Source organism: Mandrillus leucophaeus, unplaced genomic scaffold (assembly GCF_000951045.1).
Source record: "Mandrillus leucophaeus isolate KB7577 unplaced genomic scaffold, Mleu.le_1.0 Scaffold1061, whole genome shotgun sequence".
Lineage (NCBI taxonomy): Eukaryota > Metazoa > Chordata > Mammalia > Primates > Cercopithecidae > Mandrillus > Mandrillus leucophaeus.
Genome location: NW_012098777.1, coordinates 61598 through 79709, shown reverse-complemented (window position 1 = coordinate 79709; position 18112 = coordinate 61598). Strand labels below are relative to the sequence as shown.

General features: G+C 36.2%; 1 protein-coding gene across 1 annotated transcript in view; it reads left to right on the top strand.

The window, feature by feature from the left end:
- LRP1B (low density lipoprotein receptor-related protein 1B) overlaps positions 1–18112 on the top strand; it is a gene marked incomplete at its 5' end in the record, with an annotated part of 705068 nt that overhangs the window by 655425 nt on the left and 31531 nt on the right. The window contains 2 exons of the mRNA XM_011984332.1: positions 5520–5694; positions 9757–9861. Coding sequence (XP_011839722.1) covers positions 5520–5694; positions 9757–9861 — 280 coding nt within the window. The remainder of the gene's footprint in view (positions 1–5519; positions 5695–9756; positions 9862–18112) is intronic.

The following is an 18112-nucleotide window of genomic DNA, read 5'->3' as shown; positions in this document are numbered from 1 at the left end:
GGGGTTTTTTTCTTCAGAGCTGATAGATCAGGAAAGTAACCTTTAGAACCAAAGTAAACAATTACATACTGAAGAAGCCTTCTCATATACTATTCTTCAGACTTTGCTAAATTAGTAAGCCAGTTTCCACTGGGCTGAGAAGTACTAATGAAGTATTCATTTTATTAGATAAATGGCTGAATTGATACTTGGAATTTAAATATGAGTGTGTAGTAATTATGTGAGAGTATATAGAGAGGTGACACTCATGAAAATATGGCACATATTTATACAAGTTTACACAGATGCTTGTAACTCTAAGTGCATTATAGATGTGAAGGGAATGAGAGAGAAATTAAACTAGCATTCTTATGATTTACTAATATTGCAGTTATTACTTTGAGTCAATTACAGAAAACCGGGACTTTGTTTGAATCACCCAATTTAGAAATGGACAACACCATCAGATGTTTCAAACTGTTTCCTGGACTTGCACATAGCATGCACCATGATAACATTTGAAATAACAGAGGACACTTGAAGAGATTATTTTGCTTTACAATTTACAAGTATCCAATGATTGTGTCATAGCCGAAATATCAGATGCTAAAGTCTCTTATTAAGTAAGATCTGCTTTCTGCTGTGTTCAGGAGTCTTGGAGTGGGAAATGAGTAAATAGGAAAGCCCTTAAGATGAGAGAGAGAGAGAGAGATTGAGAGAGAGAGAGAGAGAGAGAGAGAGAGAGAGAGAGAGAGAGGGAGGAGAGGGTAGGAGGCAAGAGAAAGGGACAAAGGCATTTCATAAACGTCAAAGAATAGGCCCTAGAATCCTAACGGGTGCAGAAAACAGTCCAACCAAGCATCTAACTCAGCAGCTTCCACGTGCTTCAAATATTAAGCCAAATAACTGGAGATAGAAGATTTTCACAGCAAGGCAATGGGAGGCAACTCTGCCAGGGCTGGAATGTAGTGAGCAACTCTTTGCCCCTGAATTTTAACTCAGCATGGAGTGTTAAGAATGTGAACCGGGTGAAGTGAAATGTCTTCCCATTTGAATATCTGTAGAGAAAAGGTTCAGAGAATAAAATGATTTCTGCCATTTTTAGAGGGGAAAAAAATGGTATGGCTTAAAAACATGCAATTTAGAATTATTTATTAAAGTGTAAATTCTAATATTTGCTTTTTTTCCCAATTTTATCATAAGCAAACATTTCTTTTACAGTCTTGGATTCTATTTTTATGCCATGAGGCCAATCAACTGCATTGAATAATGCATATCTGACATGCTATGAAAAAAAATATTGGATGCATTAAAGAATGAAGGATGTTCTGTAAAGCATAAAAAGTGAACCATTAATATTTTTTTAAAAGTTGTTCCTACAAAGAGAAAAACTATTTAGCCTAGTTAGCTAAATAAATGAGAATTTCTAAAACATTCTGAGGTAGCTCATGTACCTCTTATTTAAAAGAAAAAGCATTCTCTGTTGAAGTGTAATATACACAGAAAAGTTTAAAATCACAAGAAACAGTTCAATTAAATATTACAAGGTGTACACATCAGTTTAAATCAGCATTCAAGTCAAGAAAAACATTATCAGCACCGCAAAAATTCCCTCATGTTCTTCATCACAGTCCTTTCTCGTCTCCCATAAGATAAATCCTTCATTACTTCTAAAACCATAGATTCAATTTAACTTTTGAACCTTATATAAATTTTTAAAAATGTAGTATATTTTTGTGTCTGTTTTTCTCAATATTATTGTTGTGAGATTCATCCATATTTTTGCTTATAGCTGTATTTTGTGTGTTTGTGTACATGCATTTTATTGTATAAATGAACCATAGTTTATCCATTCTTGGGACAGACATTTAGACTTTTTAAAATTTGGGCTGCTTTTTTAAATACTGCTGTGCATATTACATGTATGTTTCTTGACATATATGTGCATGCTCTTCTTTTGGGTACATGTTAACAGCGGAAGTGCCAGGTCATAAGGTGTTCATGTGCTGAAGTTTAGGAGATACTGCCAACCGTTTTCCAAATTGGTTGAACCAATATTCTCTCCCACGGGTAGTAGATGAGAGTTTCCACTATTATTATATTATCAATCTGGTGGGTGTGTAATGGTATTTCATTGAAGTGTTAATTTAATTTGCATCTCCTTGATTACTAGTGAGTTATGTACAGGCCCACATCTTTTCATTTTATTCTTTATTACTTATTTATTTATTTATTTTTGAGACAGAGTTTTACTCTTGTTGCCCAGGTTGGAGTGCAATGTCATGATCTTGGCTCACTGCAACCTCTGCCTTGTGGGTTCAAGTGAGTCTCCTGCCTCAGCCTCCTGAATAGCTGGGATTACAGGTGCCTGCCACCACGTCTAGCTAATTTTTTGTATTTTTAGTAGAGTTGGGGTTTCTCCATGTTGGTCAGGCTGGTCTCGAACTCCTGACCTCAGATGATCCACCCACCTCAGCCTCCCAAAGTGCTGGGATTACAGGTGTAAGCCACCGCACCCAGCCCATCTTTTTAATATAAATCTAAGATTTAATTTATGCAAAAAAACCCTTATAATTAGCATACTGCAGATAAGTTTTTTAACTTTGACCTTTAGTACTTTACGTTAAATGCAAACAATTCTTTGCTGGAGTGTGGTCCTGGACGTTCATCAACCTTCAAAATATTAACCCATTTTCTTCTAGTTATTTGGGTCTTTTCAGGGGTATAGTTATAAAAACAAAGTGCTTCAAAATTTTACATGAGAAATTACATTTTAATTTTGGTTTTCAAATTTAGTTAATAAATAAGCTATTTTGGTCAAATCAAATCTATTTACAAGTATTAGACAATGTAGTCCCTTTGCCAACTAGTAAAATTCTCTCCAGATCATCATTTCTTACATTTTCTAGTTCCCATGGGAACTACCTGGGCCCCATTTCAGACCTATGAATTAAAATCTAGGAGTGGGTGGCAGGGAAAGGCACTGGAATTTTCATCTGCAAATAAGTTACCTATATGATTCTATAATTAATTATATCCACCATGGCAACCTTTGAATAATGACATAATAAGAAAATGTTGCAAAGAAACATCAGCAGACGGCCGGGCGCGGTGGCTCAAGCCTGTAATCCCAGCACTTTGGGAGGCCGAGGTGGGTGGATTACGAGGTCAGGAGATCGAGACCATCCTGGCTAACATGGTGAAACCCCGTCTCTACTAAAAATACAAAAAACTAGCCGGGTGTGGTGGCGGGCGCCTGTAGTCCCAGCTACTAGGAGGCTGAGGCAGGAGAATGGCGTGAACCTGGGAGGCGGAGCTTGCAGTGAGCCGAGATGGCGCCACTGCACTCCAGCCTTGGTGACACAGCGCGAGACTCCGTCTCAAAAAAAAAAAAAAAAAAAAAAAAGAAACATCAGCAGACTTCTGTTTCATCAGACAGCTCATCAGCCCCAGTGGATGAAATTTTAAAGCAGTTGAGGGCAATATTAAAAGAGTTTTTATGAATTAGAGGTATCTTGCAACCTGCCTAAAGAAGGTTGTTCTTCAGAGGTGTCTTCATTGAATGGGAGGCTGTCCTGGATGATCACATAGACTGCTGTTGATACATTCTTCATAAAGAAAAACAGCATTTGTGTTGTGTGCATATGCCCTCCAAGCCTAGAACACAACTACAGAAACCATAATGTATAGCTACTAACACTATGTTAAATTTCAGATCTCCAACTCTCTCACCTTTTGAAAGTGCTATATGTCTTAAATATATCCAAAACCCTTATTAACAGACTTAAACCCTGAATCTCAATGAAGGTACTTGGCATAGTGCAACGGCAAGCATAGGAATGCTTGAAATAAATTTCCATAAATATGAAGCAAGTCTGTCAATAAATTTCTCTCTGATTAAATAAAGGGCTAGATAAACATAAACATGAGAATTATAAATTATGTTTTAATTTTTCTTACCCATTATAATTGTTATATAGCAGGATGAAGTTTATAAATTGTGATTTTTATCTCAGCTAATCTAATATTGCTTCACAATTAAATAGAAATTGCATCTTCTAAACACAAAGTCTAGAATCAATTTAATCAATTATTTTGCATAGGATAATTTGTATTATTAATTTCAATATTTAAGTGTGATAAATGATAATATATCCATATATAAAAACCTAGACATGTTTGCTTTTCAAAAGACAGAAGCAGAATGTCTAATTCTATTGTTAGAGTGGTTGTTATATTATTAACTGGTCTTTGTTTCATTATGCATGTTCAAGGGGTATAGAAATATTTGGGTGAAGTGTTCCTTTGTAATTGAGAAAATTGTCTGTGATGCTCAGTGAGAAATGGCCTTCAAAACAATAGGTTCAGATTACAGGGAGCTTCATGACTGATGGGAAGATTAGTCTCTTACCTTAGAAAAGGATAATAGCCTAGATTTCTGTTATTATTCCCCATGAATGATGGATCAGTTAGTCTCCTAGCTTGCTTTCCTCTTGCAGTTCCATGAGAGGTATAACTTGTCGTTTGCTCACCTGCTTAGGCATGCAGAAGATACCTGGGTTTGTTCTGCTACATGTACAGGGAGGCTTATTTCCACAAACTAAAGTCAGGGGCAGGGGTAGGAGTCCTCTGCTCACCACATGTGGCTGACTGCCACTGTCACTGCTTGAGACTGTCATCACAGCACTTACTACTGTTACTGCTTGGGATCGTCATTACAAGACTGAATGAAGGAGCGAATGTAGAAATGAAAACTTAAGACAAAAGAAACTGCTTTAAGGAAAGGGCCAGGGGAGGAAGAAGAGAGTTCCCTGCTTCTAGTGAGCAAAGGCAACCGCCAAGCTTCTATAGCCTTTCGTATTTATTGGGTAATAAGAGCAGGTCGGCTTCTTAATTGATCACAGGTTCATATTGTAACTGGCAGGCTTCAATTATGCCTAATAATAAGAAACATTTGTGCCTGGATCATGACTGCCCTCAGCAGTCCTTCTGGGTGGCATACACAGTTTGTCAGTTTGACAACATTCTGCATTTATGAAAAACAGTTTGTGGCTTACTCGTATAGCCTTCAGTGGTATACCAATTTGATCACAACCCTAATTCTTTCGGCCTCCAACAACCAAACATTACTCTGTTCTCTGGATGAAAAGAGGAATGGAGGAGGCAACAATAAATGACATCCAAAGAAATGTTAAGCATTTCTGTTCATTTCAAACTATACTTATGTTGTTCATTAGAAAGAAAGCGAAGGGAATTTGTTAACTTAAATATTCAGAACAAAACGAGTTTGTCAGCTAGCATTATAGCAACACAAGCTCTCTCCTCTTAGCCAGAGGAAAATGATGCCTAACTCAAAGAGGAGAATCAATAGCCATTATTAAAGAATTCTACTTTAGGTGTAATTATAAGCTGTTTTTACAAATTTATCTACCTATTGATTGATCATTTTTAAGTAATAAATGAAAGGGTCACCTTTATTATGACTGAAGAAAAATGTCCTGCAATATAATTTTATTTTTCTGTTGTACCTTTTTTTCTAGACGTGTGCCACTACTATTGTGTGAATTCTGAATCATGTACCATTGGGGATGATGGAAGTGTTGAATGTGTCTGTCCAACACGCTATGAAGGACCAAAATGTGAGGTTGACAAGTGTGTAAGGTGCCATGGGGGGCACTGCATTATAAATAAAGACAGTGAAGATATACTTTGCAAGTAAGTGGATATCCAGCTTAATTTATAAAAGCATTTGGACCCCAATGGACATTGTAGTTCAGTAATAAATTGTAAAAACTTTGTAGATAGTTTTTATTCTAAAATTCTGTATTGTGCCCATTGTAGTTTTAATGGCTAGAGAACAAATCTAGTTCATTTTAATTTAACCCTAACTTAATCAACATCTATTGTGAATATCTGGGAATTATGAAAATCTGTTATGTAATAAGATGGTCATATTATTCCCTATACCAAAAATTCCTACGCAAGAAAGGCTGGCATTCAGCATACTTCCAAAAACTGCATGTAATATTATTCAATTAGATTAGCTCAGGCTTTTAATTGTTTCATCATTGTTATTGACAGTAAGTAGGTTTGCTTTTCTGTTGCAAATTGATTTGTCAAAGGAGGAGCAAAAGACCTGTCTAATGAAAACACACATTGATCCTTTTTTTTCTTTTTTTTTTAAATCTGACTTTGAACATTATGATCTAAAGCAAACAGAAGGAATAATGTGTTCTGGGAAGTAATTAAAACAAAACTCTTCGAGGTTGACTTTCATTGCACTGCCTTTTACCCTTTGGCTTTAAGATTAAGTGAATGGAGAACAGAACATCGCAGCTACAGGGTGGTGCCATTCAGTTTCTATTGTGAAACAAGTCTATGCCACTGAGGTTAGAGCTCAATCCTCACTCCAGACCTCTTTTAACAGCTTTTTAAAGGAAGGGCTTATAAAGGACTGGACTCTATCACTTGCCTTGCTTGGGAGTATAATAAATAAGAATATGAGATAGGAAAGCATGCCATAAAGTGTCCATGTCACAGCTTCCACTGAGAGCTCGCCAAGGGTGCCAGATGAGTTATGTTGCTCTGCCAAACAAGGCCCAATAAAATTTTATTACAAACAACATCAACATTTTTTATTTACTCTCATTTTAGAATTTACTCTAAATGTGATTTGTATTATCATTATGAATGACATTTACACAAACCTGCAAAATTGGGATATTTGAAAGTACATTTTTTAGTAAAGTAATTGAAAATATGATTGATATATAAATATCTGCCTTGGATAAGTACATAAAAGTGAAACACACTTTCATATAAACTATCCAAATCATGTTTCCTCATAAAGCTCATTTGTTCTTTGTGATGAAACTGTAGCATGACAGAACTGTATTTCAATTAGTGAGTGTACATTGTTTTCTATGTCCTGGGCACCATATCAGGATAAGCTACGGAATCTTCTTCACAATTCTATTCCACTTACCCCAGAGATCATGGGCTATCATATGAGAAATGGTGTTAGCCAAAGTTTCCTACTCATCTTACCTTGGAAAAGCTCATGTGAATGTGCAGAGCCTCTTCCCTTTATGTAAGGAAGAAAGGGCAGAGCTCAGGGCCCCTCAGTATCGCTTGTTATCCAGTCAAAAATGCCTTCCCCTAAACAGAAACATCAGATTCTCACAATGAGCAGGCTATTGAGGTGTAGCATAAGACTTTGTGTTTTTTAAATGGTCTTTTTGGAAATGTATATGTAGGAATGGATAAATAACAATTGCTAACAATGAGGAGATAGTGGAACTTTTACAATAGGGAGTATAGTAATACTTGATTTATTAAACAGGCTATATAACACTTGAACATGACAATACAAACATAATTCTTTAGATTTTCTGAAATGTGTTAGAAGATTAAAGTTCGTTTTTATTTCTATGATACTTTTCACATTAGCATTAAAATGAAGTTACGGTGCTGTTGGAATTTCTGTTTCATAGGTAAAGAACAGATAGTAAAACAAAATTGCAATAAAATTAATCATTTTTACTTAATTAGGAAAATTCAAGCCATCACGTATATTTGTGATTACAAATAGGCAGTTGTGTTTCTAATGAACAGCCTATGAACTGTTAAGTAGAACAGGTACTCTTATCAAGTATAGTGAGTATAATCTTTAAAACAGAGCCAATTGCATAATTTTCTCTTTTCAGGAAATCAAAGTGAATACTGGTAAGGAAAGACTTGATCATAATCTTGAATAACCTAAATTATGTCTTTTTGATGAGCATTGCCATGGGAATTATTTGTGTGGACTGAATAGTAATTAACTTTTGGAAAATGATGCATCACATATTCTGTGTGTGTGTGTGTGTGTGTGTGCATGTGTGTGAATGCCTCCAAAAAGAAAATTATTATGAAATATGAGCTGCATTCTTTGATGTATTGTAATGATTTAAACTATTTGTATTTCACGTTTAAAATGTCTACAAATTTCTATCTTCAATTTAGGATTCAAACAAAAACTTTAGAAGGAAAAAGAGGCAACATATTCTGTATCCATTGGAAGCAGAGGTTTCAAAGCAATCAATTAGGGTTTTTTTGTCTCTTTTAGATGAGATTTGTTATACAGTTATCTTTTTTTTTTTTTTTGTAGGAAATCATTTAATGTATAATGAGCTAATTTTCCCTTTTGAGGCCGTTCCTTTGGTAAAACAAGAAACTAATTTTTTGACCTTAGGATTTTCAAAGAGGCTGGGCACGGAGGACAAGTAAAAGTCCCTTAGATGCACTTAGTCTATCAGACACCCATACCACTGATTGCTTATTAATTCACTGCATCCATATTAGGGTGCCTCTATAGGTTATAAAGGATGGGATAGTCTTTGTACAAACTTGAGACCACCCTCCCCTTCTCTATGTCTTGTTCTGTTTCCCTATATCTTTATTTCACATCTTATACATAGTTACACTGCTCACTGCTCTTGTTTATCTTGAAAAGAAATGTGATTTCACAATCTAAGCTTTTCAGAAATATCTTCAGATTAAATACCAATGAATGTTAAAAGCAGTTGAGGGAATTTTCAGTAGCTGCACGACCCACATGAGGTCAAATGAACATGCACAGAATAAATAAACTATATGCCAACCAATTATTTTTAGGCATCTCACCTATCATTAGAAATCACCCTATGACAGACGTACTACAACAGATATCCATCGTGGAGAGGATCAAAGTGATCAAACGATATTGTAGCCGGATTATTTTGTCAAGTTTATGTCCAGATGCACTGTGATACCATTGATTGTTTCATAGCAGCTAATACTGACATGACCACATATTCAGAATTGCCAGCATGATCTGCTGTTAATTCTGGTTTTGACCCACAGAGTAGGTCCCTGGATAGTTTGAAATGTTGATGCACATTTCTGCATTCACTCAACAGTTTTCACTGTCCAATCTAATTGTTTGAGTATTTATTTAAAAAATGTAACATGGCAAGTAAAAAATATCTGTGTTTTTCCTAGTATTATTATGTTTATTTTTACGATGTAGCAGTAGTTATTTATTCTTATCCCTAACATGCGATGTGACTTTAAACTTAGAAACATTTTGGTAAGTTTCAAGAAAGCCTGTCTTATTACTTTGTTGTCATGTTGCACATTGCCCCTATAATATAACTGATTTTTTGCTGTTGTTGTTGTTGTTATGAACTACTCCATGTTTTTTATGTTAGAATAAAAATAGTTCGACATTAGTTACAATACATATTCAAAGAGAAACAGTGGAATAAAAGTGGCTACAGGATAACCCTCCACTTTCTTCTGAAATGTGGGGTCTAAAAGTCCTAGCATTCTTTGAAACAGATTTTCCACTTTAGAAGAAAAGCTAAAGCACTTTTTTCCAGAGTACTTGATCATGTGGTTTATCATTCACACAGACGTCACCAAACCCTACTTACATGAAAAAGCAACAAGATATTGATGCTAATGTCCCCCGGAAGTGTAAATGATAGACATTAGAGTATATTTTTTTGCACAAATGTTTATATTAAATGAACTGGTTGAAAATTTGAAAATTATCAGAAGGAAAATTTTATGGCATCATTCTAACATAAATTAAATAAAAACTGCCTCTAGTGGGTCAGACGTCCTGAAAACTTCCTTTTAACCAGCCACTCCATCTCTCCTATATGATGAATATTCTCATCCACAGAGAGTTTATGTCAGTTTTCAGCAATAATGTTGCCAATAACAATGAAATTTTTTTCTTTGTTGTTGCAGCTGCACTAATGGAAAGATTGCCTCTAGCTGTCAGTTATGTGATGGCTACTGTTACAATGGTGGCACATGCCAGCTGGACCCGGAGACAAATGTACCTGTGTGTCTGTGAGTATTTAATCAAGTCATGGGCATTTTATAATAAGCCTTTGTATGTACATGAAATCCCCATTCTATTATTCTCCTTTCCTGGGGTAATTTTAAATGAGTGTTTCATGGACATCTCTGATCAAGTATTGTCCCTCATCAGCTCATGTGCTGCAGAATCTCCTCTTTCATCAAATTGCTAATGATTTCATGAGGAAGAGCTCATTCTGTTCTTAGCATCATACCATTTCAGACATGCATAGACCTTTGAACGTGGAAATGCCAGCGAAAATTGTAATAATTCTATTGACCTTATTCTCATATATGAAGCCCAGAGATAATCATCTTTTATGAATCCTTTGGTACTTATGGCCATTTTTTTCAAAAGAACTTGTAATATTCTTTCAAATGTATAATGCTATTTGATGTTTGTATGAGACATAGACTGTTTTATTATGTAAACCTATTAAGCCCCTGGCTGCTTTAGAATAACTTGAGTGTCTGGGTTTCTCAACACCTAGGAAAAATATTGGGTATATCCATAGTGCTCCTGAGAAAATCTGGAATTTAATATTTTCCCCCCTCCATGATCTGATTATCCAGAGTGGATAATTTGAAATAAAATCATTCAGATTACATGCTCACTTTTGGGAGTTTCATCACTGTTTGACTGGAAGGATGATGCCCACGTATAACCCACATCTGCATCCCGCTCCCGACCTTGTCAGAGTAGCATGTGATGAGTGTGTTTGAGAGAGAAGTGAGCATATCTGGGAACCTTTCGTTCAAATGTTACTATCTCTGTATGAAATGAATTTAAAACATATTTAGCAACAAAAAAGTCAGACGCTTTATTTAGCTGTATTTTACTGAAATTCTGCAGATGCTCTGTGGGGTTTAAAAGTCAGCGCTGTGACCAGAAAGAGAACCCTTGTGATCACTACTGTCAGAATGAGGGGATTTGCACTTTAACTGCGTTTAATGAGCCGAGATGCAAGTAGGTTTAACCTTCCACTTACCGCTGCGCTTCGTGTGACATCATTTCAGGCCACAGTTCATTGGTTTAAATCATGAACATCCACATGCATTTCACAGAGTATACTTAATCTCGGGGCTCATCTGTGTCATACACACTTAACCTTTGCTTCACTCACCAACAAGTGTGTGCACCACAGACTGCTAGAGTGTCTAGAAATATAATACATGTAAAAGCTCGTGGAACTGTTTAATAAAAATACATTTGCTAGAAAAGAGTAGCTTTTAATTAGAGAAGTACAGAAGAAGGTGTTTTAAGACTATTTCTGTATACTATATTCGGAATGCTAATTTTTATTTAGTAACTGACTTTTTATTTCAAACACAGATGAAGTGCTATATTTTGTTTTCCAAAATTTTACTGAGAACTGCCCTACCTTCATCAGTAAGACCCTCTTTACAGATGAAAAGTCTTAGAGTAAGACCTTTTTTACAGTCTGAAAAATATTCAGAAACTTTGTTTCTTAATACTTTAAATCATTCTTTCTTGATTCAGTTTGTAGTGTTTTGAACATATATGCAAAGTAAACTCATCTCCTCTGAGAAATTTCTAGGATCACCTTTGGGGTAACTGTCAATGTTCATCACAATGGAAATTATTTTTGCATTGTGCCTTTGAGCTTTAGAGATCAATCATATCTGGCATATAATCCTTAATAACCAGTGTCATAATGAGTAGCCCTGATTGGAATCTGATCACTTCCAGTAATCTCAAAGTATCTAGTAGTGGTTTTAAAGCACAATTGTATTAAAATTCAGGTATTTTATTACCAAAATGCTACTATTTTATTCATAATGAATTGCTGAGACTTGAGGCAGAGGCTTGAGCTGAAGGAGTTTTGTGGTGAAGGTGATACTTGTTGGCATGTAAAGGAAAGTCTTGTAGATCACCCACAGGGACTCTACATCAAAAGGTTTGACCACACTTCAATTAACAAGTGATTAGGGCTTGAACTTGGGTATTGCAACAAGAGAAAAGAATGAAGAGAACAATAGATTCATTAACATTTCAGAGTTAGTATATCTAAGGTTCTCCTTGGCCAAAAATTGATTCAGGTACTTATTTTATTTCTATTTTAGAACACCAGTAATGCTTCCTCTGAATCCCAGTCTTCGTTTGTTCTGCCCCTGTCTCACTAATTCTGGGCAAAATATATCCATTTCAGGCCCACCTTCCCCACCCAAAAATAGATCTCAGGATGACTCCCTGTCCAGAGAACGTACCTGTGTTACGAGAATAAAAATCTCTCATGGGTGTAGCAGCCCACATTGATTTTTTTTTTCCACTTTGTGCTCTTACTAAGTATCATCAAAGTCATACAATTTAAAAATAATTGGCCTAACTGATAAACACATCCAGGAAAAAATATATTAATTGTGGGAGTTTAGAGCAACCTCTCCTACTTTTGTGTACTTGTGTCTCTATCTCTGTTTGTATCTTTGGAAATGTGTGTACCTTGGTCTTCTATGCCTTAAAATCTATTCTGATAGTGGGCATAATGTGTATACAATCAACCCTCTATATCCCTACACTCCACATTTGTGGGCTCAACCAAGTGCAAATCAGAAGTATTTGGAAAGAAAAATTGTGTCTGTGCTGACCCCATACAGACTTTTTCTTTCCAAATTTTTCTGTGCAGACTTTCCCAAGTTGTTATTCTCTAAATAATACAGCAAAACAACTATTTACATAGCATTTACATTGTATTAGGTATGATAAATAATCTGGAGATGTTACACATATAGCGGAGGGTGTGCATAGCTTATATGCAAATACGATGCCATATTTTTTATCTGGGACTTGAGCCTCCGAAGATTTTGGTATCCAAGGAAAGTCTTGGAACCAGTTCCCCACAGATACTGAAGACGACTCTACTGCATTCCTCACCTACTTAAACCATATAAGAAGCAAGGAAGAATTACACTCTGTTATTGTTTATTCATCAATTCCTTTACTAAATATTTAGTAATAATCTATGATGAATAAGTCTCTGTAAAATTTTGAAGTCAATGACAGCTAAAACTGACCTAGCAAATACTCTGTACCATGTACTGTGTTAAGCCCTATACACATTTTATGTATGTAGACTGTTAACCATAAGTATTACTATTATTATCTAATTGTTATTCCATTTTCATAGATTATAACATTAAGGTCACACACTAGGAAGGGGTCTGAGACTCAGACCAGTCCTGTTCAATTCTAAAGTCCGTACCCTGGTTAAAATTCTTACACTGCATTGCAGTCTTTATGCTGTAACAATCTCAATAGTTTTTACTTTAGAGGAACTTAAAATTCATTTTGGGAAGATGAATCGCTTTTAGAAAATTAAAATATCATTTGATAATTATTATAATAGAAATATGACCAAAGTGCTCTGGGAAAACAATTGAATAGAGATGAATGAATGATTCCTAGTAGGAGAGTGGGAGGCTTTATACATGGAGACACATTTTCACAGTATTTTTAGAAAACATATTGTAGGTTTATAGGAAAGAAGGGATTGAAAATCTTTTTCAAAAGAGGGTATAGCACAATCAAAGGAGAATAGGTCTAAAAATAAAAGATAAAGGTAGCTGAGAATAGAAAAAGGTTATATGCACAACAGGAGAAGAGAAGGCTCAAGAGATATATTGGGGACAGTTTATTAGGTACTACATTTTATACCAGGACACAAGAGTCGGTTTATGGAAAGAGGATTAGAAAATTAAGGTTGGAACCCTCAGAAATACCACTATTTGCTGCTGTCTCAAACAGGAATCAACAAAAGTAAAGGAGAAGATTTAGAAGTTGAGGGAGATTTACTGAAGAGTAGATTCCTACAAATCAAAGGAATAGAGTGCCAATGAGTATCAACTCCAGACAGTTCAAAGAGGACAAGTGTTATAAGTGGTTTATTGGATTTCCAAGTTAGACAGCCATTGTGAAAGATGTTTTGGAAGCACTATAGAGATAGAAACCAGACTATAGTTAAATAATTGAAAGGAGAAGAAGTTGTGAAAAATGTAGATTATTTTCTGAAAACTCAGTTATGAATTAAATGAAAAAAAACCAGTAAGTAGTATCTAGAGGAAAATATTTTTATGACAAGAAAGACTAATGTATTTAAGAAGACTGTTTTGCACTGTTCAAGGCCTGCTATTAGGACCTGGGAAGGAGAGAGAGATGGTTCAGGAGGATTTCACACTCATGTTCTCAGATTTGAAATTTCCAGAATATGTAAGATTGCCCTTGTTTTACCTAGGATATTTATAAATCACATGGTACTAAAATGTAAATGAGTATAAGTAAAATGTAAAATAAAGTGTCAATGATCATGGACAATAAAAAAAAACAGTCCAACTAAGGGAATATGAAATCCTCAGATATCTTTCTAGTGGTCAATTCTCCTCACCAGAGGAGAATTTTGGAAATAGTTTTTAGTCACGGATATCAATTGGCAGTGGTCATGTATTGTTAATGAAAAGTAAGTATGTACTGTTTCATCTAAAAATCTTTACAGGAAACAGGCATTGCTTTCAGAGATACAATATAGTGCTTGCTTTAGTTTTGCTGGTGATATATTTTTATTTTCTTCATAGATTGAAAAACTATTTGAATTGTGCAAAACTTATGCACTTTTGGACTATCCATATAGTATCCAGATCTATGAAGGTGATAGTTTTTTTCACATAGAAATGTTATTACTATAGCCTTCAATTTAAGGAATAAATCTGTTCCTTGAAAGGATTCACTTTGTCTCCTGATGGTCATTTTTACTTATAATTATGTGTGGAATAAAAAGAAAACTCCAAGAGAAGCCTAGAAAAAATAATAAGAACTAGTCTTTTTTAGCATTTATTTGTGGGACATTTTTACATTTATTAAAGTAGATACATTAAATAATATAAAAACAATGTATTTTTTTAAAAAAATAGAATGTTATTTTGACAATGTTTGTACTATTAAATACGTTTTATTGTGAGCTATAGAAATCACTACTACTGTGAAGAATTATTGAACTCAATCGTAACTTGACCATGCCTTCCTACCTTCTAAGATTTCTCCCTAGTGTTAGACTATTATTACATTGAATTTAAGGGTTTTTTTTTTTTTGTAAACTTACCTCCCCAGCATTATTTCTCAGCAATATCCACAATAGATTTCATGCTCCGAAATTAAAGAAATGTAATTACCCTACCTGCCCCACTACTACTATCTTATGAACATGAATACAGGCACACACACACATATACTCACTGCATAACACAGCACCATTCCACACTTAAGTGTCTATGCTCAAATAGCTCACTGAACCCAAATGTGTCTCCTACCTTTTTTTCCTAGTTAACCCTTATTATCTCATTCGTCTCACCTCAGATATCCCTTTGTGTGGCACATAGCTAGTGAATAGTAAATACTGATTGAATTGGAGTTAAGATCTCAAACTAAATAAATTAAATTTCAGTGAGAAAATAACATATATGTATATACATGTTATACATGTAACATATATGTGTGTATATACATATAACATATATGTGTGTATATACATATAACATATATGTGTGTATATACATATAACATATATGTGTGTATATACATATGTGTGTGTATATATGTACATATATACATATATATAGGCTTTTTTTTTTTATTTTATGGGCTGAATTGTGTCTCCCTCTCCCTGAATTCATATGTTGAAGACCTGATACCCAGTATCTTGGAATGGGACTGTATTTGGAGATAGGGCCTTTGAAGAGGTGATTGAGTTTAAAATGGCCAGGTGTGGTGGCTCACACCTGTAATCCCAGCACTTTGGCATGCCGAGACAGGCGGATCACTTGATGTCAGTAGTTCAAGACTAGCCTGGCCAACGTAGTTCAAGACTAACCTGGTCAACATGGTGAAACCCTATCCCTACTAAAAATACAAAAATTATACAGGAGTGATGGTGCATGCCTGTAGTCCTAGCTACTTGGGAGGCTAAGGCAGGAGAATGGCTTGAAGCCAGGAGGCGGAGGTTGCAGTGAGCTGAGACTGCGCCATTGCACTCCAGCCTGGCCGACAGAGCAAGACTCTGTTTTTTTTTTTTTTTTTTTAAAAACCCAAAAAACAAAACAAAAAAATGTTTCATTATGGTGATTCCAAATCCAATTTGACTGGTGTCTTTGTAAGAAGGGTGATAAGAACAGAGAGGGAGGTATCAGACACATTGTACACACAGCGATGACCTTGTGAATGAACAGACCATGTGAAGGCAGCTCTCTGTAAGCCAAGAAGAGAGGCCTCAAAAGAGACCAAAATGTGCTGACACCTCAATCCCAGCCTTCCAGCTTTTGAGAAGATAAACTTCTGTTGTGTAAGCCACCCAGTCTTTGTGACTTTTATGGCAGCCATAGCAAACTAATGAATATTCTGATACCAGAATTGTGGTGCTGCTGTAACAAATACCGAAAAATGTGACTGTGGCTTTGGAGTTGGGTAATGGGAAGAAGATGGCAGAATGTTGAGGGACATGTGGATTAAAAAAAAAAAAAAAAAAGCCTCAATTACTTTTAAGAGATTATTGGATATTAAAGTTACTTCTGGTGAAGTCTCAGAAAGGGGGCACATGTTTTTGGAAACCAGAGGAAAGGTAATCTTTGTTAAAAGGTGACAAAGACGGAAGGCTGAGGCAGGAGAATGGCGTAAACCCGGGAGGCGGAGCTTGCAGTGAGCTGAGATCCGGCCACTGCACTCTAGCCTGGGCGACAGAGCGAGACTCCGTTTCAAAAAAAAAAAAAAAAAAAAAAAATGGTGACAAAGAGCTCCACTGAACTCCGTTCTGTCTAGTGTTTTGTGGAAGGTAGAAATTGCAAGTGATTAATTTTACATTTAGCAGAGACTATGCAAAATGTGAAAGTCATGGCCTGGTTTCTCCTTGCTGCTGATAGTAAACAATGAGAGGGGAAAGATAAACTGAAGGAATTGTTAAGTGAAATTGAAAATTTAGAAAATTCTCAGCCTCGTCATGTTGCAAAATTAAGTAGAAAGTATGTTTTGAAGAAGAAATCAAGGGTAGGACTGAACAGTCATTTGTTATAAAGGATTATAGGTGTGGCTCATGGATTCAACCACCTCAGCATAACTGCTGCCATTTGTACTAAAGGGGTCAGAGAAAGGGCAAAATGAAGGAAGACCGCTGGATTTTTGATGTGTCACCAGATGCAGTTTGGCTGGCAAATCCACTGGTGGCCAGTCTATTAAGAACATATTTTCAGACCAGGTGTGGTGGCTCATGCCTATAACCACAGCACTTTGGGATACCTAGGTAGGCGGATCACTAGAGCTCAGAAGTTCAGGCCCAGCCTGAGCAAAATGGCAAAAGTTGGCCCATCTCTACAAAAAAAGATAAAAAATTAGCCAGGCATGGGCCCGGAGCGGTGACTGACGCCTGTAATCCCATCACTTCGGGAGGCCGAGGCGGGAGGATCACGAGGTCAGGAGATGGAGACCATCCTGGCTAACATAGTGAAACCCCGTCTCTAATAAAAATACGAAAGAATTAGCCGAGCGAGGTGGCGGGCACCTGTAGTCCCAGCTACTCAGGAGGCTGAGGCAGGAGAATGGCGTGAACCCAGGAGGCAGGGCTTGCAGTGAGCGGAGATTGCGCCACTGTACTCCAGCCTGGGCGACAGAGCGAGACTCCGTCTCAAAAAAAAATATATAGATAGATAGATAGATAGATAGATAGATAGATAGATAGATAGATAGATATAGATATATAGATATACAGATATAGATATAGATATATAGCCAGGCATGGTGGTGTGCGCCTATGGTCCTAGCTACTTGGGAGACTGATCTAGGAGGATCACCTGAGCTGGGGAAGTTGAGGCTGCAGTGAGTTGTGATTGCTTCACTGCATTTCAGCCTGGGCAATGTTATCTCAAAAATAAAACAAATAAACATATTTTTATCGGTTTTTGCACATTTCCATAGCTTCTTTTTGGTTATATATCCTCCGCAGCACAGCGACCACTCCCCTTGCAGACTCCTACCACTGACGACTGGGGAGATATGGAAATGTACGAATAAGCTTCTCCTAGATGTAAATCACCAGTGCTTGGCATTCACAAAGGGACATAGTAGAGGAGAGTGAGGAGGTCAGGGACTCCTCGCTTTAGAAGTATTCCTCCTGTTTTCTGGATTTTGAATGCATATTTAAATTTATATTCTGCTCACATCAGTCTCCTATGTTGACAACACTAGAGG